General features: G+C 48.2%; 1 protein-coding gene and 1 long non-coding RNA gene across 3 annotated transcripts in view; both read left to right on the forward strand.

Moving 5' to 3' along the window:
* The window catches only part of LOC128775613 (uncharacterized), a 30,294-nt gene extending 29,002 nt beyond the window's left edge, over positions 1-1,292 (forward strand). The window contains exon 2 of the long non-coding RNA XR_008420459.1: positions 389-1,292. This is a non-coding gene — a long non-coding RNA (uncharacterized LOC128775613). The remainder of the gene's footprint in view (positions 1-388) is intronic.
* The window catches only part of TMEM178B (transmembrane protein 178B), a 358,780-nt gene that overhangs the window by 103,659 nt on the left and 228,864 nt on the right, over positions 1-26,257 (forward strand). For both annotated transcript variants that reach the window (XM_019452958.2, XM_019452957.2), the window contains exon 2: positions 13,623-13,736. In XM_019452958.2, coding sequence (XP_019308503.1) covers positions 13,623-13,736 — 114 coding nt within the window. The remainder of the gene's footprint in view (positions 1-13,622; positions 13,737-26,257) is intronic.

Below are 26,257 nucleotides of genomic sequence, written 5' to 3' on the forward strand. Positions count from 1 at the left end.
AGCTAAGGCACACAGCAGGTTGAAGACTGAAATAATCATCTGGGTTTGGTTTCTCATCTACAACCCAGCTTCCTCCATTCTTGCCCCAAATACACATATGCTCACACACGGATACCCGGGGACGGACACACACACACACACACACACACACACACACACACAGTTTCTCGGAATTAACTGGTAAAGAAAATCAGGATTATATAACTCCCTTTTCAGACGAAAACTGGAAAACTCTGTAATCAGGATTTTTTTCCCCCTAGCTGAAATCAAACCTTCATTTAGCTGTTTAAAAACATCTGGGCAGCTGTCTGAATTTTTTTTTCTTTCTTTTTTTTTTTTTTTTTAACTGGTTCAGCTTGTTGGAAATGACTGGCCTTTTGCCTTCCAGAGATGCACACTGAGGGTTGCAGACCCACCTTCAAAAAAGCTACCCAAAGTCTCTGTCCATGTATCTGATCTTGGACCCCACCTCCGAGCAGCAGTGGCAAAGTAGAGCCATTTGTGCTGTGGCATCTGCAATTTTGGTGACTCATGAACGATCATCTTTTCTCTGAAGGAGCAGGAATGAAGAATTTGCAACCAGTTTATCTTCTCGCTGTCCCTCCCCTTTAGGACAACTGCCTCATGCTGGATCCTTAATTTAAAGAAAATGGATGTTTCCCTCTGGCCTGAAAGCTGGGGATTCTTATCAAAAGTGACATTAAAAAAGTGCCAGACTGGCCTCCTCCCTCTCGCCTGCCCATCCTTCATCACTCCTGCCCGTCTCCATCACTGTCTCCCCATCTCAAGAGCTGTCTCCACTTCCTGGGTCCCTGGAGAGAAAGTATGAGCTCATTGTTCTCCAGTGAAAAACCAGACTTGGTCTCCTTCTCGCCTCGTTTGTCTGTCACAGCCTGGTGATTGATGGTCCTTCCAGCAGCCGAAACTGCCTGGGGAAGCCGATGCCTCCTTCACTGGGTGTCTGCACCCTGTGGGGAGGGGTATGGGGAGGGCAGTGAAGGCTTGGGGCTCTGAACTTTCCAGAAGGTTATTAGGGCTGTGATGGGAATAAGGGAACGGGTTATTTACTACACCCTCAGTGGTGATTTAAAGCCATACCTCACCTTCTCCTCCTCTCTCAGGCAGCTGGTTTCAAGCTGGAAAATACATGAGCACATGGAGAAAAGCCGCAGCCAGACCTTACCGGGAAGACAGGTGGTGTGGGGCAAGCCCAACAACGCCTCGTTCTTTATTTCCTTTGGTGAGGGAGTTACTGTGTAATGACATTTTAAAAATACCATGTCAAAAACCTGCTGAAAGATTCAGAACTGTCTCCTTTTCTGGGGGAAAAGGCACTCAGAACCCAGGAATGTGGAAATTAGGATAAAGAAAGTAGATCGTACCAAAGATGAGGTGAACTTTATTCATTAAAAATTTTTTTTAATGTTTATTTTTGAGAGAGAGACAGAGTGCGATGGGGGGAGGGGTGCAGAGAGAGGGAGACACAGAATCCGAGGCAGGCTCCAGGCTCTGAGCTGTCAGCACAGAGTCTGATGTGGGGCTTGAACTCATGAACCACATAACGATGATGACCTGAGCCGAAGTCGGACGCTTAACTGAGCCACGCAGGCGCCCCAGAGACGAGGTGACCCTTAGCACAGGAGATCGTGAAGCGTTCGGTGCTATTTAGATGTTGGTCAAGGAGGACAGCCACTCGATAAAGTAACCAAAAGGGGCTGGTGAGTGAATGGAGGTGCGGGCAGAGAAATGGAACTGTGCTCGGTGGGGTGACTGGGGACACAGATCTCGGTTGTGATGTGAGGCACGCGGCAGTCACCCAGCAGGGAGGCCTCCGTTCTAGTTCCTAATTGGAGTGTTGAGTGCCAGACGATGACGGACACGGGAGGCGCTTTCTCCAGTGGGGCCATCCTGTTGGAGAGCGGGGACTGGGCTGTCAGATGGGGTGCCCGAAGTGCCGTGAGCCTGGAGGTAGGTGAGCGGTGTCCAGATTTTTCAATAGAGGAGGAGATTGTCGGGATTCCGTGAACCCAGACGAGCAGCTGAGCTCGAGGGAGCTCTGGAAAACTGTCCAAAGGGCTTATTAACCAGATGGCGGGTGAGTGATCAGCAAGGAGGCTGTGATGTGCAGAGTCCAAAGACGTGCGCCAAGCTGGCCTCGTTCCCTTTCTGGCTACGCCTCTTAGGTTGATGGGGTGAAAGATATGCAAGTGGACGAGATGGGGAAGTGGGTCTGGGGGCGGGGGTGGATCGAGGGTGTGAATTCCTGGCAGGCCCAATAGTCCTATCCAAAGTGCTTTCTCTCTGTCTTTTTTATTTTAATTTTTAAAAAAAAATGTTAATTTTTGAGAGAGAGAGAGAGACAGACAGACAGACATGGAATCTGAAGCAGGCTCCAGGCTGTGAGCTATCAGCTCAAGAGCCCAATGCCAGGTTCAAACTCTTGAGATCATGACCTGAGCTGAAGTTGAATGCTGAACCAATTGAACCACCCAGGCACCGCCCTCTCTCTCTTTTTTAAATGTTTATTTACTTATTTTGAGAGAGAGAGGGAGAGGGAAAGAGTGTGAGCAGGGGAGTGGCACAGAGAGAGAGAGAGAGACAGAATCCCAAGCATTTCCAAGCTGTCAGCCTAACTTGACGTGGGGCTCGATCCCATGAACCGGGAGGTCATGACCTGAGCTGAAATCAAGAGTTGCTCACTTAACTGACTGAACTACCCAGGCGTCCTGCTTTGCTTGTTTCTGATAGAAAACCTTGGAAGGTCTCTATTTCTGAAGAGCTTGGATTGTCACAATTTCTCCTCACACGTGTGGTATACTGCCCTGCTTACGAACATGTCAGATGGATTTGTATCCCACCTGAGCCGTGTAACAGCTTTGTGTTCTCAGGCAGCTTACCTTTGGACGCTGAGCCTCTATGTCCTCATCTGCGAAATGGGGATGATAACCAGACCTAACTTTTAGGATTAAATGAAATAATGCATAATAAGGTCCTTTGTATAATGCCTAATACATAGAAAGCTTGCATTAGACAGAAGCTATTGTGTGTTTTTGAATGTTCATTTATTTTTTGAGAGAGTGCAAGCGGGAGAGGGGCAGAGAGAGGGGGAGACACAGATTCTGAAGGAGGCTCCAGGCTCTGAGCTATCAGCACAGACCCTGATGGAGGGGCCTAAACGCAGGAACTGTAAGATCACGACCTGAGCCGAAGCTGGATGCCAAACCGACTGAGCCACCCAGGCGCCCCAAACACAAGCTATTGTTAAAACAAATGCCAAGACCTCAGAGCACCATTTTGGCCATCAGGAGAACAAAGATGAAAAATACAAGCTTGTCTCGCTCAAAACTACCGATAGAAATACGGTTTCTGTGCAAATCACTGTTACAACTAGTAGCCAGCTGAAGGTGTTTGGGCCCGGGGTGAGGTGAGGGGTCAGAAATGTGTTGGGGGATAACTGGGGTGCTGGCAGACGGGAGCAGGCGTTTTGAGAATGAAATTGCCCGTGTGTGAATCAGAGGGGCCCCCCTGACCACTGCTGATAAACATTTATGTAACATGGACTGAAGGAAGTAAATGTTTAGGATTTCTGGCCTTGCAGTGCATACAAACATGGAAAGGCCACGCCAATCCCACAAGCACAAAAACAAAGCACACAAAATGGAATGCATTTGAAAGCATTAAAACCCAAAACATAACACTTTTCCTCAGTTTAGAGAAAAACCTTTCTGGCTAGGCCTGCAGCAGCTATAAGCCTTGCAAATCCTCGGGCTCAGAACATCTGGGAGGAGCAGAAGGCGCTAAGAGGAGGTGGGAGGGGAGGTGGGGTTTCTTGAAATAGGTTTTTGTGAGGAGTTGCCCGGCAGATAGGAGAGCTGCTGGTTGGTGGCGTTGCCCAGGGGGTGTCCCTCTCAGCCCTGGCCCCCTTCTGCCCCACCTGTGGACAGGACTGGGAAGGGGTGGGGGACCCCAGCCCGTCTGCCGTCTTTGAAGCCCCTGGAGCGTTGTTGGTTTGCTTCTTTGCTCTTTCATCCGGGACACGATTTTGCTTCTAATCTCACACCTTTAATTCCCTAACCTCCACCCACACTCTCGTGGCTGCTAAGGTCCTCAACATTGACCATGCTAATAAATCTGATGATGGCATTCCTGACGCACTACAGGGAAAGCTCCCTGCTTCCTCTCCTTGCTAAGAGGTCATCTTAACTTTAAAAAAAAAAAAAAAAGCCCTTTAAAGAAGAGGTTCAAGGCTTAAAGCTTCAACTGGTGTCATCTCTCTCTCTTTTTTAATGTTGGTTTTCACTTTTTCCCCATGTGTTTCTACTCTCTCCTTAATCTTTGCATTTATTAAGCACAGAGCACAGGCCTTGGGCTAGAAAGGGGACTAAGGGGGGTCAGCCCCGGGGTGGGGGGAGGCAGACCCGGGAGTGAGCCCGCAAGGCCTGGGCTGGGGCAGGCTGAGGCCGGGACGTTACCCTTCTTCCCCTTCTCTCATCCTTTCCCAGTGAAGGCATTGGTTGCTTCCACGTACAAGGCACTTGGGCTGCAACACAGCCCTTGCTCCCGGTGAACCTTCGGCTGGAGTTGAGTCATTCCAGCTGTGGTGTCTGAAAGTGCTCTGCACACGCCGAGAGACACTGGCTTTTCTCCCTGCTGGCTGAGGGGCTCTGGAAGGTGGGCTTCATCTGTCTACGCGGTCCTCTCCAGTCTTGGCTTCAGTGGGTTGTTGTGAGGATGGCTTGGGATAGAATAGGAGCATCCTTGCGTGGTGGGCATTGAATAGACTCTTCAGGAACTCTGCAGGGAAGGAAGCCCGTGGACCCTCCACGCTGGTCCCGTAGCCCACCCCGTGTCTTAGGATGCTTGAAGATCGAGAGAAGAAAAGAACACGGAGGATACGGAAGCAGAGAAAGAGAAGAGCCTCCCTGAGGTGCTAGGTGCCCATGTGACCCCTGCGAGAGGACTTCAGGATTACGTTGGACCAATTCCTTTTACTTAATACCGCCCACGTTGTTTTCAAGCCTATAAACCATATTCTCTACTTTCTTTTAGGTCATCTTTCTTAGTCCCGCTGCCCCAGTACGGCCTACGACAGGAACCTGGGGGGAGTTCCTGGGAAACGGGAGGGAGGAGGAAGCCGTGCGGTGGGCAGTGTGGAGCTGCTTGCTGACGTGAGCCTCACCTGTGGTCCCGGAGGTCGCCCTCTGAGTCATTGTGCAGAGCGGGCCTTGTGCTTCTCTCCCTGGGGCCCGGGCACTTGCTCTGTGGCTCTTACTCCCTTGCTGTCCCCTCCTGTTCTTCTCTAGGCTGTCTGGTGTGGACTAAGTAGGCTTGTGAAGTGTGTTGAGGCAGGAAGACTTGGTGAGTGCTGTCCGCTTTCCCGGGAGTGCCCACTGTGGCTGCCGTGGGATCCAAGGTGCTCTTAGGGTGCTCAGAGGCCCCGCTCTGGTTCTGTCCACAAAGATCCACAAGGCATGGTGCAAACACGGCTCCCAGATGGGCACTTGACCCTGGTGTTGCTTTGCTCGTTGCTCCCAGATATGGCTTCTGAGGAGAGGCCAGCAAATACTCAGAGCCAACGACTTCATTTACCTCATAGATCATTTGATCAAGTAACAGATCCCGATCTCCGTTCTTCATTCATCCAAACGTATATGGAGGCCCTCGCTGTGCACCAGCTGCTTACCTGGCCCTGGGTAAAAAAGCGTAAAGAAGAAACACGGTTTCTGATTGTGATGAACTCACAGTTCAGCGGCAGCAACCTTTCTTTGAATACAAAAAGCTTTGGGGTCAAAAGAATCTGGGAAGGTCTGCCTGCCATGCCTGTCCCTTCCAGGGAGAGTAGGGGGAGTCACAACATACATTAGAAACTCTCTTAAAGTCCTGTGGTAAGTAGACCATTTAAATATTTAACCCAACTTTTCCTAAATGCATTTCACTGTCACATACCCAGCCTCATTTTCCTGCAGTTTTATTGAAATATGATCAACATCCCTATCGTCTTAGTTCAAGGTACATAATGTGCTGCTTTGATACATGCAGGTATTGTGAAATGATCACAGTAAGTCTATGAACGTCCATCACCTCACGTCGTTGCCAATTTTTTTTCTCGTGATGAGAACTACTGGGATCTACTCTTAGCAACCTTCAAATATACATTATTAACTCCAGTCACCATGCTGTGCATTATATCTCCAGACTTTTTACAACTGGGCTTGTACCTTTTGACTACCTTCACTCAGTAAGTTCTACCGCTCATCCCCCCCCTTGCCTCTGTCAACCACCAAACTATTCTGTTTCTCTGTGCTTGGTGTTTTTAGAACCCACATATAAGTGAGATCCTGCAATATTTGTCTTTCTCTGTCTGACTTTGCTTAGCCTAATGCTTTGAAGGTCCGTTGATGTTCTTGCAAATGACAGGATTTCTTTTTTTATGGCTGAATGATATTCCACTGTTACATACATACATCTCCCATGTTTTCTTTGTCCACTCATCCACTGGTGGGCACATCAGTTATTTCCATGTCTTGGCTATTGTGACTGGTGATGCAGTGAGCATGGGGGTGCCGATGTCTATTCAAGATAGTGATTTCAGGGGCACCTGGCTGGCTCAGTCCATAAAGCATGCAACTCTTGATCTCAGGAGTCGTGAGTTCGAGCCCCACATTGGGTGTAGAGATTACTTAAGACAAAAGTTAAAAAAAAAAAAGTGATTAATGAAAAAAGATAGTATTTTCATTTCCTCCAAATACATACCTGTAAGTGGGATGGCTAGGTCACATGGTAGTATTCTTTTTAATGTTGGGGGGCATCCACCATACTGTTTTCCACAGTGGCTGCACCAGTCACTCCACTTTTCACGTGAGAAAAGTGCTCCCCTGTCTTCCTTTCTCCTTGGGCCTGCCCTGCAAGTTGTGGCTTTGCTTGTGCTCATGCCAGTCACCTAGGTGTTGGTGACTGCTACCCACTTGGCCCCCTCTTTATTTTTTATTTAAAAATGTTTAATTTTTGTTTGAGAAAGAGTCACAGAGAGGAGACAGGAGTGAGAGAACCCGGACAGGCTCCACGCTGTCAGCACAGAGCCCGAAGTGGGGTTTGAACCCATGAAACCATGAGATCATGACCTGAGCTGAGACCAAGAGTCAGACACCTGACCAACTGAGTCACCCAGGTGCCCCATGCCCTTCTCCCCTTTTTAAAGTTTATTTTGAGAGAGAGAGGGAGAGAGAGTGTGTGCGCACGTGTGTAAGCAGGGGAGGGACAGAGAGGGGGAGAGAGAATCCCAAGCAGGCCCTGTGCTGTCAGCACAGAGCCTGATGCGGGTCTCAAACTCACAAACTGTCAGATCATGACCTGAAGGGGCAGCCCCTTTTAAAGCTCTATTAGAACAGTATTTGATCCAAAGTAACGCCTCTCTCATGGAAGAACTTAAAGTACTATGGCAGCTGTTCAAGGAAGATAATTTTTGATGGAGTGGGGGTGGATCCCATCTCACTTTGCCTGGGGCACCTGGGTGGCTCGGTTGGTTAAGCATCTGACTTAGGCTCAGGTCATGATCTCACGGTTCATGGGTTCAAGCCCTGCATCAGGCTCTGTGCTGCCCTTCCCCACTTGTGCTTCCTCTTTCTCTTAAAATAAATAAATTTTAAAAAAAAGTCACTTTGCTTAAAAGTCTTCCTTAATATCTATAAGCCTCCCATAAGTGCTCCAGAAACCAGGTCTTGCTGATAGCAGAGGCACAGGAGACGAAAACTGCACACTGGTGTTGTCGAAAAGCATGACTCTGGAGTCCAGAAGTGAGTGTTGATCTCTGCCTCTCCCTTCCCCGGTCTGTTTCTTCACATGCCCCATGTACATCAGAACTCTTGCTGCGCCAGCCTCCGAGGGTTATTGTGTGTGAGCTTTCTCTCTTGTTCTATATATAATTCTATAGATCTACGTATTTATGTGTGTATGTGTATATAAAATGTACGAGGCATGATGTCAATGTTGGTTGCTATTGTAATTTCTGACTTCCTTTGTTGTCCCCTTAGAGTAAGTAGTCTTAGGGTAGCAATTGAGAGTAATAACTAGTAATCTTTGTTTTAAAGTTTACTTAGTCTATTTTGAGAGAGAGAGAGAGAAAGAGAGCAGGGGAGGGACAGAGAGGGAGAGAGGGAATCCCAAGCAGGCTCCATGGTGTTAGCGAGGAGCCTGATGCAGGGCTCGAACTCACGAACCGTGAGATCATGACCTGAGCCGAGATCAAGAGTCAGATGCTTAACCTACCGAGCCACCCAGGCACCCCGGGTAATAACTAATACTTAGCACCGACTGTGTGCGAGGATCACACTGAGGACTTAATGTGAGTTAACACACTTAGGCCTTGGGTCCTAAAGGAGTTGAAATGGAGAAGAAGGATGGGAACGGTCTCCCACTCTTCCTTGTCTTTGGGCCTTCCCTTGCAGGTGGAGGTGGAGGGGAGGAGGAGGTGGCTGGTTGGAGTAAGGAAGTGATGGCTTTAGAAGGAGAGAGGGCCAGGGAGATTGAGGGGAGCAAGGGAGGAACGAGAAAAAAGGGGAGTGAGCTGGATGCTTTGGATTCCCTCCACCTCGCACCTGCTCTCTGCTTCTGGACCCCCACCCCTTCCAGCTTCTGGTGGATTCAGCTCCTGGGGGAGGGGGAGGGAGAGGGAGGGGAGGTGTGTTTATTCTCAGCCACCTCACCGTGGCTTGGCTGTGACCCTCTGCCCAAGGTCACATCACCTCTCTTCAAGTGGCCACTCTTTCTAGGGTCTGGTGCCGACTCCCTCTGCCTCTCCAGGCTTGGGGTTCTCTCACTCCCTTCTGTCGCCAGCCGTAGGTCCCTGTATCACCCGTTGCTGGCCTCTTTACACCCTGTGCTCGCTTTGTAAATTTCCCGGTTTTGAAACTCTTCTTAACTACGCATCTGGGTATCCTGTCACTCTGGGAGCACGACGGGGCAGATGGGAGGGTCACCAGCTCAGAAGGCACGGCGCAGATGAAGGCTTATGGTGTCCTCACTCCTGAGGGTGCCCCTGTCCTATCCAGGCTGAGGTCTCTGGGCTGGAACGTAGGGGTCAGGAAGACAGGTTTGACCTTCTTTCCGGGGAAGCCCAGGCGCTTCTCCACTGCCTCCCAGGTGGCCCCCCTGGATTGTTGCAGGAAAACCTATTTGTATTGGGAAGCCCACATTCTGGGCACACGAATTTGGTGCCCAGATGGTGCCTGTATTTACAAAAGCCCAGCACACTGACAGGACCTGCAGACACATGGATAAATATTTTGCCTTTCTTCTTAGGCAATATTTGAGTCTTTCAAATTTAATTGCTGTCAAAGACAGGATGCTTGCGTCCCTGAGGCAAAGCAAACAGGGAGGCCTCCGGCGGGGCCGCTCCGGCAGCTTCAGCCAGACTCTCTGGCTGGTCACCTGCGGTGCCTGTTGGTCAGCTCTTTCCACCTGCCTGCTCTTGCCAAGTGTCGGGTGGCTGGGTGGGCTGGGTGAGGGAGACCACGGGAGGTGGCCGAGGTCTGCCGGGAGCCTGTGGCCACTTGTGGAGTTTGTTTTGAGCCTGAGAGAACCTGATCTGAGCCAAGAAATCAGATACTTTTCTCAGACCTTAGTGATGGGCACCAATCTGGCCATTTCCTGTGGGATCTTGGTTTGTTCAAGTAGTTACTGGTGGTATTCTTGTTACAGTTCTCTAGCCTTTATATTTTCCTCTTGTCTTTCTTCTTAAAAACAAAACAAAAACAAGGGTGCCTGGGTGGCTCAGTCGGTTAAGCGTCTGACTTCGGCTCAGGTCGTGATCTCACAGTGTGTGGGTTCGAGCCCCACATCGGTCTCTGTGCTGACAGCTCAGAGCCTGGAGCCTGCTTTGGGTTCTGTCTCCCTCTCTCTCTGCCCTTCCCCTGCTCACACTCTGTCTCTCAAAAATAAGCACTGAAAAAAATTAAAAACCGGAAACAAACTGACCTAGTTGCCCCTTGGATTACATTTGCAAAGTGCAGCGAGAGGCTGTTCTGTGCATACGTGTTTTTTTCCCTACCTCACTGTGATCAAATAAACCTCTCCTTACGTTGTCTGGAGAGCGAAGAGGTGTTTGCTGTAGACGCAGACAGAGTTCTGCAACAGTGCCCTCCTTTCATTCATTATATTCTGCTTTGCCTTAATTATTTTCGTCCCTTGCACAGAGCAGAAGCAGTTGGATTCCTTGCCCACTGCGGTTTTCCAGAGGGCGCCTGGTGTTATTACTTCCTTCTTTCAGAGCGCACGTTACTGGTGCGCACCCTGTCCCGGGGCCGGGGAGGTAGAGACGAGTGGACGAGACCGGCCCCTGCCCTTGAGGAACTCGTAATCTAGTGGGGGAGTGAGGCGTGTGAACAGATAAATCCCAGCCCGTTCAGTGCCTGCCGCAGGAGGGCAGGAGCGCAGGGAGGAGCGAGGAGGGTCCAGGCAGAACCACTGCTGCTCCTCTCTTCCCGGGCACAGGCTTCCGTGCAAGGCAGGCTTTGCTGAGGAGCTGCCACTTTTGGCCACTTCCTACGAGGATTGGGTGTGTATCAGGGGCAGAGTCCTGACGGATATGAGCTGTTCGGGGCAGGGCAGGCCACCTGGCGGGGACTTCCTGCCCGAGGAGCGTGAGGTTTATCCTGTGTGTGGGAGAGACCACGGTTTCCTCTCTGGAAGACGGTCTGGGCAGCGGTGTGGAGGGAAGCCCTGGTCAGGAGATTCTGGGTTCTAATCCTGGTGCCGCTATTTCCTGGGGCAAGTCGCCTTATCTTCTTGAGCCTCTATTTTCTCATTTGTGAAATAGGATCATATCCTGCCGATGAGAGTAGGAACACTACGTAACCGGGTGGTATCGAGGATTAAGTAAGGCCACATCCGTAACAGAGTTTTCTGCCATGGGGATGAGTACAGAAGAGGCAGGATTACAAGTGGGTTGGGAAGGTTGGCTCCCTCCCAGGGAGGCCGACAGGGCCCAGGCAGCCGCATCTCTATCCCGGGGAGCCTTGTGCACATCTCTTCTGTGTGTGCGACGACATGAGTAGAGTTGGAAACTATTGGTTTATGTATGAAACCATTGGCAAGCCTTTCCTGCAAGTAAATCTTCAGTAAATGTGGCCGTTTGTTTAGCCGGGTTGTCGTATTCACATAACTACGGTAGAGGGTGAGGGCAGAGAGGATGGGCTGGCTTCTGGGGACATTTCTTTCTTTTTATTTTCTATTTTTTAATTTTTTTTCAATGTTTATTTTGGGGGGGGCAGTGAGAGAGGGAGGGAGGGAGGGAGAGGCAGAGAGAGAGGGAGACACAGAATCTGAAGCAGGCTCCAGGCTCCAAGCTGTCAGCACAGAGCCTGACAGGGGGCTTGAACTCAAGAACCTTGAGATCATGACCTGAGCTGAAGAGAATGCTTAACTGACTGAGCCACCCAGGTGCCCCCCCCCCCCCCTTTTTTTAAAGCTTATTTATTTTGAGAGAGGGAAAACACGAGTGGCGGAAGGGCAGAGAGAGGATAGAGAGAGAATCCCAAATGGGCTCCACACTGTCAGGACAGAGCCTAATGTGGGATTTGAACCTATGCATTGTGAGATCATGACCTCAGCCAGAGTCGGCTGCTCAGCCAACTGAGCCACCCAGATGCCCCTCCACGGACATTTCTGAGGTAGAACTGACAGAATTTGGTGACCAATGAATGTCAGATGGAAGGGGCCCCACTAGAGGTGGGGGGGCATTGGGGATGGCAGGGGGATTTATTATGTGTAGAATGGATGCGAGGTGATGCTATTCGCGGAGACTGTTAGGGAGATTAGAGCGTGTGGGTTTAGGTATGAGCGTGACTTGAGGTGGTGTGATAGACCACTTTTCCAAGAGGCATAGCAAGATAGGAAGTTAGGGAAGAAGGAAGACTGGGGATGTGGTCAGAGTGAATGCTGGGGGCATATGTGAGAGACTTCAGGACACTTATAAGCTAAGGGGACAAAGGTGGAGGAAGTGAAAAATTAAAGGAAAAGCATGTACAACACTTTCCCCCAAACTTTGGCTCTTTGAACGGTGTCTGTCCCATTGGGGGCGTGTCTGCCAATAACTGGCAGTTGGGCAGTTGGCCAGATATGATTTACGATAAGGCATCGGTTTCACGAGAGGCACCGTCTAAATGATTGCGCTCCACCGACTGCCAGGTTCCCTGCTGACAGTGAGCCAGGGGTCAAATGATTCAATCACGTGCCACCACTTATAAATTGAAAATCAGTGGGGTGCAAAATGGATTACCATCAAAATCTATTCGGGTGCAAAACCAAATTTTAAAACCCCTAACCTTTAAAAATCCCTTCTTTCCGGATTCTTTGCCATCCCTGACACTGGGTTTTAATATCCCTCAGATATGCAAGCATCAGCCAACATGGCTGCAGGAGACCAAAGGTAGCAAGGAAGGAACTCCTCCAATTGTTCCTTTCTTTGGGAATTTGCAAACGTGGTGGATTTATGAGTTAATACGTTGGTAATTCTGTTAGATTCTCAGAGGCTGTGGTTCTCAAACTTAGGTGCACGACAGAATCACCTGGAGGGCTTCTTAAAATTCAGATTGCAGCTCTACCTTTGGGTTTCCGGTTCAGCAGGTCTAGGGTTGGGTCTGGGAAATTGGATTTCTAGCAAGTTCCCAGAGGATGCCGATGTCCCCGGACCACACTTTGAAAAACTCTGCTCCACGATATAGACTTATTTTGATAATTGACTAGCAAAGTGTGCATTGCTAACTTAGCAGTAAAGGTTCTACTGGACCAGGTGTTGAGTGTGTGAAGGAGCCCGATTTTTTTCCAAAACGCTTGAGAAGAAGAGGCTGGTTCAAGGAGATGGACGTTGATTTGAGTGCTTTGTACTCAGAGATGAGGTTAGGACATGGGAGAGAGGAGAGGGAAGAGGCCTCTGTGGCTCACCATTCCGTAAGACCGTGTGTGCTACAGGCACAGATGACATCATTAAAGCAAAGCCTGTTCTGTATCAGTCTATGGGTACAAAGTGTTACTGTCTCTCTTTTGTTTAAAGCTTATTTATTTATTTTGAGAGAGAGAGAGCGCTTGCACAAATGGGGGAGGGGCAGAGAAAGAGGGAGAGAGAATCCCAAGCAGGCTCCGTACCCCCAGTGCAGAGCCTGACGTGGGGCTCCAACTCACGAACCAGGAGATCATGACTGAGCTGAAGTCGGTCACTTAACTGGCTGAACAGGCATCCTTGTTACTGGCTCTTGATGCCAAATTTCTTCCCGTGACTTGAAAGTTGATTTTCTTAAGGTTAAAAAAACCACGGACACTACTTTCTTAGCAAGCTTCGATTGGCCTAAACTTTGACTCTTCCCATCTCTGAATGATGCCAGAGAGGTATTTTTTTCTGTCTAAATCGATGGTGTTTGACTTCAGTTCTACTCTCTTAAGAGTAGACCTTACTTTTTGGGGTCAAAGTTACTGCCTTGTCTAAACTATAGGTGTCACCAGGCCTAAAATGAAACCAGTCTCTTTCCTCAGGACAGAAAACTGCCCAGTTTCTCTGGGCAGAAACCAGAAACTGCCCCAGACATGGTTGCCGCCTCATTAATGTTTGATTTCCTGTCTCTCTTTGCCAGGAGAAATTGAACGATGCACGTACATCAAATACCACTACTCCTCAGCCACCATCCCCAGGAACCTCACTTTCAACATCACGAAGACCATCCGTCAGGATGAGTGGCACGCCCTTCGTAAGTACACCTGAGTTTCTTTCTTTGGTGGTGACCTTTGGAGGTCACGGAGGTTTGGATGCCCATCAACAGCTTGTTCCGGACAGTATGGGTGTACCTCTTAGGCCTGTGGACAGTCTCAGAGCAGGATGGTAATTCCTTAAACTGTCCATGCCTGGGGCTCAGAATTGCCTCAGTTGGTTTTGATTGCATTAGATTTAAAGAGTTTGCTTCTAAAATTAAAAATGAAAACCCCCCAAAAACAACCCAAGAAACGAAAAAACAACCAACAGACAACGATTAGTAATCTTATATCATTACCCAGGTAGACGTTTTAGATTTCACCTACCGAACAAAACCAGCTCCTGGGATCTAACTTCAGCGTGTCCCCGAGTTGCTTGGAGTATTATCATGGCAACCTGTAAAATCCCTCGTGTTATCCTTTCTACCTGGCGAGGCCAGCTGGGGGTTGCATACTGCAAAGTGTTGGCAGTATGCATCTGGGTGGGTTGCCAAGGGGTAGGATCTCGTCCTCAACTTACATGTTTCTGTTTTCCCAAGAATGAGAGGCTTTGGGACCCAGTTCGCATGTGATGACTCAGCAAAGATCAGAATATCTGCCTCCATTGTTTAGGGAGTTGCTTGGTCAGGGAGCCGCTGAGACTTAAATCATGATAGGAGGATGACTTAATGAGCAAACAGTTGCCTATTTTTATTTTTCTGTTCCATGGGGATATCCTGCTTGTCTGTGTCAGGGATGTTCTCATTTGCTGCTGGCATGGCTCTTCATGGGAACACATTCTTACTATTCTTAAGCTCTGTGCTGCCTCTCTTGAATTTGTCGGTTCTTTCCTATTGCGGTTTTCCCCCCACAGAATGTCACAAGGCTAAAAAAAGGAGGGTCTTCTATTGTTGGTTAAATTGTTTCATCAACTTAGAAGAAGGGTGAAGACCTCTTTCTTCCCTTTATTGTCGCCCAGTTATTTTTCGCATGCATGGGTTCCACTGGGCATATTCCACTTGTTAGTTTGGCTTTAATCAAACAACCATAGGGAGGTGGGAGAGGCAAGTAAAATGAAACCAGAGCAATGATTCATTGGTTTTGGAGGGGGGGAGGGAAGGAAGGGGAAGATTGTGACCAGGTGTCTGGATGATTATTACTGCCACTGGCCTGAAATGATAGGGAAGGTATCAGTGGCTGAGAAGGCCTTAACAAATCGTTGCCTTCAGGCTTTGACATTACTAGAGATACTAACCAGAGCATGGGGACAGAGCTCATGTTCCAAGTGCATTCCCATGTACTAGATATTGAGGTAGGCAAATCACATACTTCCTTAATTTTAATGTGAGATTTGCCTTAGAGATACTCATAACCAGGGTTGTTAATTTCTTTTTTGGAGGTAGATATTTATGGGGTCAAATACATAAATGACTAAAATGATTGCTTTGCCTTGGTCTGCTGTAACAGAAGCCCATAGTAGATGTTCAAGATTCGTGATAAGCCTTGTTGAATAACCACTTAAATATCACTTAAGTTATGGGGTCATAACAGAATCAGAGAAGGAAGAAGTGCTTGGCAAAGCTTCGGTTCATATTTACTCATTCAACCCAGGTTACTGAGTTTTTCGATGTACCAGGCACATAGTGGATACTGAGGCCACAGGGAACTCTTCCAAAGAGCTCACATCTGGAGGTGGAGAAAGGCGGGGGAGGGGGAGAGACACATTCACAAAGCAAATAATTACAAGGTAGTGTGATAATTACAATACAGTATAATTGTTTTAAGCAATTAGGGTAGTTTTTCAGCAAGAAGGAGAATATTTTCGTGTAAATTGCATGGAGGCATTTTGAGGGAAACCCATAAGGATGCTATTGGCTGTACACGGTAGATAGATTTCAAATAGATTATCTATCGCAGCATCGCCGAAATTATCCCATAGTGTTGGCAAAGATGGGGAGAGGAGGCTAATGCTATGGTTTGTGGAATCTTCTCTGAATCCAGTGTCTCTGGGGTCCTTGTTCCAAAACTGTGTGGTGCCGTTGGGTTCTGCAAATGTAGTGTGCAGCTCATGCTTGTGAACAGATCTATTTTTAACCGATGAAAGCTATCTCAGCAACTGATAGGCAGCAGTTTTTGGCATCCCATGGTGGGTGAAGCGGGAGATCCTCTTTGGTGAGGGATTCATCTGCCTGTTTCACACGGTAGCCTAATGGGCTGTTATTAAGCAGGCAGAGAACACTGGCCATTCCTGTCACCGATGACGGCTATTTTTAGCCAGGGCCGTTTTTAGTTCAGATGTAACATCTGAAGTTGGTGCTAAGTATAATTGGCAATGCTGGCATAATGGGGAAGGGTAGTTAATGTCAGTTTTAATCTTCAAAGGTCAGGTATTGATACGAGGTGGGAAAAGGGCTCATAAGCCCCCTTTGAAATAAAGTAGAAACTACAAAGACTTGCAAACCCGTACGATCAAGCTTTGGAAATTTAAAAAAAAAAATCAGACTCTGATTTCTTATTAGAGAGTACTGTACTCTTTAATACTGCAAATGGGATAAAATAATTTCATTTGATACTAGGTTGGTTATCATTTTGAAATTTGACAAAAATATCTTACTTTCTATAACTTTTCTCAGTAGTAGTATTTGACAAAGGCGAGAAATTAAATTTCTTTTTTCTGAAACAACTGGAAAATATTTTGGACTTTGGTTAAACTGGGGTTATGCATTTTTCATTAGAAATTTGCATGTGGTTATCACCCACTGATGTGGGGAATTTTTTTTTTTCAAATAGGAAAAGCACAATTTGGCTTAAAACTGTGCTGTGGTTTTTGAAGAGTGAACCCCAGCAGTGGCAGGCTTAACTGTTTGGCTGAGAGCTCATTGACTTCATGGTCAAGTGAATAGTAGGTGAAAGAATAAAATTATTTGTAGGTCACTAGGCTTATAAATCCAAGTGTAAAGAGATAATAGCCACTGTGGGGAATAAGGGTCAGAGTCCAGTGTGTGTGTGTGTGTGTGTGTGTGTGTGTTTGGGGTGGTGGTCTCTGAGGTTCCAGTGGTGAGGTACTGTGTGTGCTTGTCCTTTCTGCCCTGGCCACCTTCCCACCCTGGTCGGACCTCCCCAGGAGAAGGCAGAACTCCTTCCGGAATTGGGACTGTCCCCTTACTCTGCCCAGGCCTGACAGTCCGCCTGGGGCAGCCCACTTGCCCTCCCATCTACCGGCTGCCCTCCCATTAGGTTCCAGTGACACCGAGCGGCGATTGTCCAGCCCCCATGCACCCTGGGTACACTACACTTCTGATCCAGGTCCTCCTGCCCCCACCCCCCTCAAGGGCTGCAGCAGGACAGCAAATGTCGCCGGGCCAATGAGGATGGGAACAGTGGCTGCAGGAGACGAGGTTGGCATTGCCACTCTCCGGATACTTTGTCTGGTTTTATGTTTTGAATATGACAAAATCAGATTAGCAGTGGTCAGGGAAGGCAGACTGGCACCTTAAAGAGCACTGCTTCCTCTTCTCACTAGAAAATGTCCCCACAGGCTTTTCGTGCTCCGCAGTTGAGTCTCAGATTAGAGCCCTTGTCAGGAGAATTATGTGTCCTGCAGCCTCCAGGGGCCCCTGAAGCCATCCCAAGTGGCTTTGCCTTTGCTCTATGTGCCACTGGTGTCCCTTTGGCATGCCCTCGTGGCCTAGCTGGAGGCCTGCACGTGGCCATTGGCAGGGCAAGGGGAGGTGGCGGGGGGGGGGGGGACCCTGGGTGGCCCATGATAGGGCCCTGAGAGCCAGGAGGCTGAGGGAGCAGGGTCTGGGAAGATGTCACTGAGACATCAGTGCTTCTGCAAGAAGGAGCTGGCACAGGGTGGAGCTGCACCAGGCGACCCCGCGGAGGCCGGCGGGTGGCACGAAGGAGGAGCCTGCCTGGGTGATGCAGGGCAGGTGTCCAGCAGAAGTTGTGAGAAGGGTGACCCTTTCTTCCCCTCTGATCTCTGCTTTGCTGCTGCTGAGTTTCCCACCCAGTCTGGGCCCTAGGACTCCTGAGTCTCTGTTCTCGTGTGCTCGGGGTTTTTCATTCCACTCGGTGTTTTCAAGATGGAGCTTTCAGCTCACAGTTGATTGCCCCTGGCAGCCGGAATCAGGGAGCTGGGACTCCACTTCCCTGCAATCAGATCCCTTCCCTTATCTCTCAAGAGGCTAAGAGCCAAGAAAGCTAGAGGTTTTTTTTTTTTTTTATTTTTTAAAGCCTCCTTCTGTCAAGTCTGAAAGTTCAGTTAATTAGATCGGATGGTCACACGGCACATTTCCAGCTGGCCAGGGAGGGAAAGAGAAGGAAGAATGATCTCCGACATCACCGCTCCCCCATCCTCCTGAGGATGCTCCTTCAACAACACACGAACACGCTCACACGGTAGCTCTGCAGAGTGGGATCGGGAGAAATAAGATCTGTAGTTAAAGAGGGAGGGAGGGAGGGAGAGGAAGGAAGGGCCATAGGGGAGGGAGATGGACGGACAGAGATGGAGCCTGAGACTGTAAAGGAGCAAGGACATTTCAGTGGATGTGCTGAAGGGGAGAAGAAATACAAATACACAAGTGTCTTGTCCAATGTAGACCCTTGAGTGACACACCTGGCTTCCTGTCTCCAAGGCTGCCCATGGTGGGGGGATGGGGTGGGGTCGGGGGGCCTGTAGCCTAGCTCGGTTTTGCAGGGCCAACCTCAACCCAGGCTGGTATATGGTGAGACGCTCAGTCTGTCCTGCTGCTCTGGCGTGGATCTCAGGGCAGAGCCTTTAAGTCTGCTTGGCCAAGCCCTACCTGATCCCTCCTCTTGCCTCTTCTACACCCTCTCCTCTTGCCATAATTAGTGCATCCTGCCCCGGACCCTAGTCTCCCTGCTGCCTGCTGCTTGACTCCCTCTTATCATCCCCAGGTTATGCCCACCTCTTGTTCCCTAGGCTGCTTCTTGCTCTTCCCTGCTGGCCTCAGCCTTCTGGACTTGGACTTAGGCTGGCTCCTTGCCTGATGGCACTTGGCTTTTCCTTTCCCAGTGGACTGCCCTGGCAGCTCCTGGACCAGCTTGTTCATCTACCCTCTGGACTTTCCTCCCATTCAGGCTTCTGGGCTCCAAGCTCAGGAGTTCCCTGGATGTCTGGTCCCTCCTTTCCCAGCCATCCCTGGTCACATGATCAATGTCGTAGACCAAGGGGTTTGGGTTAAAAATAAAACAATGGTAATTATAACAATGACAACTACGTCTTTATTCACATCTGCTGCAATGCCCCTCAGAGAGTGGCTCAAGGTTTCCTCCTAGGAGCTCAGTCTGCATTGTACTGACTCCTTTGCAGACAAAGTAACCAAGCTAGGGAGAAATGGGCTGCCTAGAGGTCTCACCTTGGCCTTGGAGGAATCTGAGACTTAGAATCCAGGTCTGAACTCCAGCGGACTCCCTCCAGCTATTACTTCCTTTCTGTTTTTGGCTGGTGTTATGTAAAACAGCCTAATGAGGTAAACATCCCAGACGTTGGAAGCTTAGGTCCCCTGCAGCGTCAGCCATTTTCCTTCCCCTGCATCCACATCTGAGCCCAGCCAGTGTGAGGCTCTTACTGTGTGCAGTCTGTTGTGAGCTGCCTTTTGCTTGCAAGACTGGCATCCATGGGGGTCATGACTAGCAAGAAACCATCCCCAGCATCGTGAAGGCTTGTTCGTACAGAAACTTAATCATCAGGGCATCACCGTATGTCACTTGGTATTCTAAAGTCTTTGCTTTTTGCAAACCATCTTTGCCTCCCTGCCCCTCCTAGCCCTTGCAGAGGATGTTGTAAATTTTTGAGGATACCCACAGGCTGCTCCGTGCCTGTCCCCCCCCCCACCCCCGCACCCCCCAGAGCTCCAGTGATTTTTCCGCAGCAAGCCAGGCAGAGAACACAAACCCCTTCATGTGATCTTGCACTGATACCTGCCCTTGCCCTCGTAACTCCTGCCAGAACCCACCTTTTCTTCACAGCCTCCCCCTGCCTGTCAAAAATTTGATGAACTTGTTTGTGCTAAGGTGTTCATGTTTTCTTGGATTACTTTTCTAGATAGCATTTTTATTTTTCATACGACCTAACCCAAAGGAAACAGTGAGGTGGTTAAAAGTAGTATGGAGATACTTAAAATCACGATGCATCTACAGCTGTCAATCCCATCTGGTTAGATGGCTGGCCTGGCTGAGGGTCAGACGGGAACGGAGCGGACAAGGTGAGGGTTTATTTCGCTGTGGCTTTAGGAGGGAGGAAGGAAGGAAGGAAGCCTGGAGTAAAAGGTGGGGTAGAGTAAGGTACAAACCTTTCTGTTAAAGATGGGCCAATGATCCATATAGTGAAACAAATCTGAGAACCCTTCTGCTGGTGTAATTGCGGTTTTCAACCACAATTCATCCGAATGTACAGGTTCAAGTTTGTGCTGGGAATTAGTTGGAAGTCTGGCCTAGAGGCATTCTCTCAGCTTCTGCTGACTGGAAGTTGTTTTCTTCCGGCCGAGCATAGTGATAGGGACACCACAAAGGAGATCTGGGCGCCACCCCACTGACTTCACCTCGTCCACTCGTTCGTTTACTCATTCAATATTCATGGAGTACCTGTTCTTCGAGAAGGCCCATGTTAGGTGCTGGAGGGGATATTAAAAGGTATTCTGCTTTCCAAATTGGATGATATATTTCCAGGTGCCAAGCTGGCAAGGGATCAGACTGCTTGTTGCTTAATGTTTATTGACTACCCATAGTGTGCAGGCTGATGCTGCTGACGTGCACACATCATGGGTCCCGGATTCCACACTTAAGTCAGCAAGATTTCATTGTAGAGGGCATAAAAGCAAAATCCAAGCCCCAAGTACCATCCCATGAAGGCATGGCCTGTTTTTGACAGCAAGGAGAATGTGGGGATCTAGGATCTGCCTGCTTTGGGGGAGCTGTCCTCGCTGTAGGTGCTGAAAAGAAAGCTCATGAGGGCTTGTGATTCTTCTTTCCAACAGCCAAGACTGTCAGAGCTCACTGTCCAGGCAAGCTATAAAAGGGAGGGGGAGGAACCAAACCAAAAACTGAGTATTCCAGTGTGCAGGGATAGCTCAACAACAGTGAATATGGGTTGGATGAGGTGTGTATGTCTGAGCAGCAGACACTTGCCATTATGGCAGTGGGTCAGTAGGTATGAATACAGTGGGTACTACTTTGGGGGTTCAGGGCTACATGCTTTCTACAGGTCCCACTTCTATAGGAAATCTAGAGCTTTAGTGAGTTAGAATAAGAGAATAACAGGGGTGCCTGCGTGGCTCAGTTGGTTAAGCGTCCGACTTTGACTAGGTCATGATCTCACAGCTTGTGAGTTCGATTCCCGCATTGGGCTCTGTGCTGACAGCTCAGAGCCGGGAGCCTGCTTTGGATTCTGTGTCCCTCTCTCTCTTTGTCCCTCCCCCGCTCAGCTCTCTGTGTGTGTGTCTCTCTCTCTCTCTGTCTCTCAAGAATAAATAAACATTTAAAAAATATTTAAGAAATAGAGAATAGTGGTTGAGAAAAACCCACTTTTAAGATCTGGGATACATGGATCAGGGGTACCATGCCTTGAATAAGATAGGAGATAATTTTAGTAAGAGCAGCAGTCTCAAACTGTGATGAGGATTGGTCCTGGGCTTTGGGGGTGAGACTGATTCTGAAGATGGTAGGACTATGAGGAGGGTATGTGAGAGGCATCTGGGCATCAGAATGGCTTAGCAGAAAAAGTAATCAAGTTCTGTATTTTGTGGTAAAGGTCCTATGAGAGTCCAGACCAGTGCTACTCAAATGTGGTCCATGGACCATCATCTGTGAACTCCTTAGAATGTGGATTTGTGGGTCCCAGTCCAGGCCTATTGAACTAGGATCTCTGAAGTTTGGGAACTCTTGGTCTGGGGACATGGGTGGGGCTGCAGTGGTCATTGAAAGCTCAGGGAAGGACAGAGTAGGAGTGGGCTCTGGATGGGAATCAGGAGAGGAAATATTGCATCTAGCATAACCTCTCCTACAGAAGCAGGACTTGTAACCTATTTGTGTATTCCTTGTCATTAGTTGATTGATTATAAGAGAGCATGTGTGAATGTGAGTGGGGGAGAGGAGCCAGTGGGAGGAGAGAAAGAATCTCAAGCTGGCTGGCTTGGTTGTTTCTTTGTTTGTTTATTTACTTATTTATTTAGAGTAAATGTGTGAATGTGAGTGGGGGAGAGGGGCACAGGGAGAAGGAGAGAGAGAATCTCAAGCTGGCTTCACACCAAGCGCAGAGCCCAATCTCAAGACTGTGAGATCATGACCAAGAGTTGGACGCTTAACTGACTGAGCCACCCAGGCGCCCCATTCTTTTTTTATGTATGTATGTCATCTATTTCTAGAGGTGAGGTGTATTTTCTTTGTCCATCTTTCTGCATTATGTGTTATTAGCATCCTCCTGACATCTACCTAAAACCTCTTTGTTGTATCTCCAACGTCCTCTTTGCTTCAGCAACCAGCTTCAGGCTCCACTGCAACTCGGGGACACTGGATTGAGTTCTAGCTCTGTCACTGTTTAAGCATATGACCCTGGGCAAACTATTTAAGTGTTTTAAGCCCAGTACACTCATCTGTAAAACAGAGGTAATAATACCTGTCTTGAGAGTTATTATAAAGTTTAAATTAAATGAAATGATTCATGTGAAATCAGTCGGTAACTCTGGGAAGTCTGATACCAAGCAGCATTAGGTGCTATTATTATTGGAATGCAGAGTTGTGTCAGGCATTGAGATCCCCGTAGGATGTGGGGGAAAGGCTCTAAAATGGCATTTTGTGGACTTGGGGGCTTTTCTAATGAACTCTACACAGGCTGTGCGGGTGAATGGATCTGTTGTAGGTTTGCTGTCTGCACAGGTGTATGTGATAGGAGCATCAGGTGTTCACAGTGTGGGAGTAGAAAGTGGCTGAGAGTATTATGTGCTGAATGGCAACAGTGTGGCATATTGTGAAAGGAATTTCAGAGCAGAAAATCATCCATGTTTGGGATCCTCAGTGGGATACCAGTAGCAGAAGCAGCCCTCTAATTTATCAGTTGTGTCCGATAAGAATGTAGTTTAGACAGTAACAGGAGTCTCTAAAAGAAGATTTACATACTAAGTGTCTAAGAAGTAACATTTTCAGAGCTCTGAAGATAAATACACTGTGAGTACATTTGTACTGAAATTGTTGAGGGGAGCATGGAAATGATTCTCCTGACTGTTGTAGCCCAGCCCTGCCTCTCAGGGAGGCAACAATTTTCAGTCTGTACTGTGATCAGATGCCTTTCTATGTCTGAAGTGAAAAAAATATATCCCCAACGTGGATACTTCCAGAGTGTTGGGGATATTGGGCAAGGAGGAGGGTCTAGAAAAAGGATAGTGATGTGGTTAGGGTTGAGGGGGAGGTGTGATATTCCTATTCTGGAGGAAATAAACTCCTTATTTTCAACTCAGTGCCCATTATGGGCTATGGGGTGGTGCTGGCTGTGGTCATGGATTCTGCCATTCTGTGTTATCAACAGAGGAGAAACAAGAATTGCAGGGAGATAGGTTGGCCTTGAAGATAGCTTATAACCTACCAGTTGGGTGAGAGTTGAGTTCTAGTTCTGCCTGGCCTTAGTCCCCTTGAGAGTCAGGAATGGGCATGAGAATTGGTAGAAGTGTTCTGTAGCCACGACCATTGGAAGATGATGGAACTTGAATCCTAACAACAGGGGTTTTAGGGAAGCAGTGAGGATCTGAAGTATAAGGTCCATGGAGTGGGCAGAAGGCAAGAACCAGATCCAAAGTGAAGGTAAGGTGGAGTACCTGAGACATTACCTTACCTGAGAAGGTAAGGTAGGATCACCTGAGACATTATGAAGCACTTCTGAGTCCAAGACTCTGACATTGCTCATCAAGTCATATTTAATGATTGGCAGTGTTGGCTGCTGGGACAAACAATCCCCACATTTCTCTGTTCATGACTAAGAAGAATGGGTGCATAAATTGATCAGGTTTAAGGACATGCTTTTGGCTATTGTCTTAGTCATGGAGTTACCAGGCTGAGCTAAAATGTTGGGTCCTCTGATATTATTTTGGAAGCTGACCCCTGCTGGAGTTAGGCTTTGAGGCTGATGTTCTCTGCCACTTGTATTCTTCTTTGACTTTTGCTGATATGGACTCTGACTTGAGCTTGGAGGTCATAGTAGGCCAAGAGACTTGCCTGGTTCTGAGTAATTCAGGCTTACCTAAAGTAGTTCTCCATGGAATTCAGCCTTGCTCATGTAAAACTATAATTCTATGTGTAGAAGGTAGGAAGTGGAGCTAAGTCTTAGCCAAAAATAACGTGTTACATGTCTTGCTTCCCTCTGTCTCCATATCTATCTTAGGAGTCTCCCATGGAAGGTTGGTATAGACTACAATTAAAACATTCTTAGATTCTTTGTAATTCAACATTCCAACCAACACTCCATCCAGTAGAATTTCCTGGAATGATGGAAGTGATCTATAAATCTTCATTTCCCAATATGCTAGTCTTAAGCCACATCTGACTGTTGAGCTCTTAAATTAGGAGTAGTGCAACTAAGCAACTGAATGTCTGTTTAACTTAAATTATCACACATGGCCGGCAGCTACCATATTGGACAAGGTAAATTGTAAACTATTGATTATGAACATTCACACATTAAAAACAAAACCTTACAGGTTTTCTGTGTGCCCCAGCCATTTTCAGGGGGATAGGAATGCACATTCCCTCAGGTCACCCAGATCCTTACTTGCCACATTCCCCTTGGGCTCCCAGAAGCCCCAATCACAGAGCTAATTGGGGTGTTCATAGGCTTTTCTGCTGGTCTGTACCATGTGCAGGTAAAGAGAGGTAGCAGGGAAAGGATCTCATCATTACCCATGCCGAATCTGGGCCAGGTTGTTGCAGGTTGGGTTTCCTAGGAAGATTTTGAGATGGGAGTTTTGCAGGAGGAGGTTCATTAATGAGTGCCCTTAGGGCCCATTTCTGTGGTAAGGAAGGGGACAGAGCCGGGTTTGACAGAGGGAGAAGTCAAGCTATAATGCAGGCCCAGTGACCCCTCCCTCCCAACAGGGCTCTAGTTCTACAAATGGCCCTTCGGTTTTTCCAGAATTGGGTAGAGGTGGCTAAGTCTTATCTTCCCACCCTAGTTACTTCTTGGATGTGGGCTACCATAACAGGGGTAGCTTTGGGCCTGCAGCTCTCTGAGTAATCCCCAGAGGGGCTGACCCCTGAAGGCCAATAGCCCTCTCAGAACTGGGGCAATAAATCCTTCCAAGATGGGGGTTCTGGGCAGTGCACATGGTATCTGGTGTGTAGGTGTTTGAAGTGATTCTTTGAGGTTGCCAATGTGGTAACTGAGACTCCAAAGGACCATCTCACCCACAGCTGTAGTGGATAAGAGACAGAGGCGCAGCTAGAGCCCAGGCCTTTTTGGCTGCAAAATTCATGCCCTTTCCTCACCCCAAGGAGCCCTTACCTTTATTGGACATGTCTACTCACATTCTCTCCTCCCCTCTGTTTTCCCAAGTATGTTTTCTTAATTTCATTATCCTACAGGACGTCCCTACTTCATCCTCTCCTGCTTTCTACCATCAGTGACACCCTCCCCCCATTACCTAAAGTAAGTGAAGACCCTTCCCCATGAGCCGCCAGGCTAGCTACCCCTCCTCGCAAGAGCTCCAGTGTTCAAAAGAAATGAAGAACGCTATTTATTTTCCCCTCTGGTTTTTTTTTTTTCCATTTAATTACTGGTATCACAACAGTTTTTTTTTTCTATTGCTTTTCATTGTAAATGTATAGTATTTAATCTACATTATGAGTTAAATAGGCTTTTGTGGACTAGCCTAGAAACCCAATCATTTATAACAGACATGACTTCTCTGGAAATGGGTTCTGAATTCTAAATAACTGACTTACAAATGAGGATTTAGCACGGAACTCATTTCAAAGCTGGAGACTGTCTTTCTACTTTCTGGGCGGTTTGCCTCTGAATTGTCTTACTGCCTCTCTTCTTTCTGCATGTCAGGCTGGGTCCCCCGAACCAGACACCCTCAATGGGGTGGCAGGCACAGACTCCTCCTTGGTCTCTTGTTCTCAGTCCATAACCAGCTGTTGATACACAATTAATTAATGCCCCATGGTAAGTCTTGTGCAGGCTTATCTAAATCCAGGAACCCAACAGAGAGACCGCAAGCATCCTTGGCCTTGGCATCATTCAGTCTCGGTCCTGCCTCTCAGTTCGCGTTGATAAAATAGACTAATTATGTAAGATTTCCCTGAGGCTCTTTGCTTGGGCACCTACCACCAAATTAGAAATGAGCAGTCAGAGGTGTGTGTGTGTGTGTGTGTGTGTGTGTGTCCTTCTGAGGCTGAGAGACTGCTGAACAAGGGTGTGGGTGTGGAGGTGACCCCACATGGGATGACATCAGCGTTCGTATTCCACACGCCACCTGACCCACCACCTCACTCCTGGAGCTTCTGGATGCTGCACAGTTGCCAGGGAAAC

Source organism: Panthera pardus, unplaced genomic scaffold (genome assembly GCF_024362965.1).
Source record: "Panthera pardus isolate Hobbes unplaced genomic scaffold, ASM2436296v1 HiC_scaffold_8, whole genome shotgun sequence".
In the NCBI taxonomy this organism is placed as follows: domain Eukaryota; kingdom Metazoa; phylum Chordata; class Mammalia; order Carnivora; family Felidae; genus Panthera; species Panthera pardus.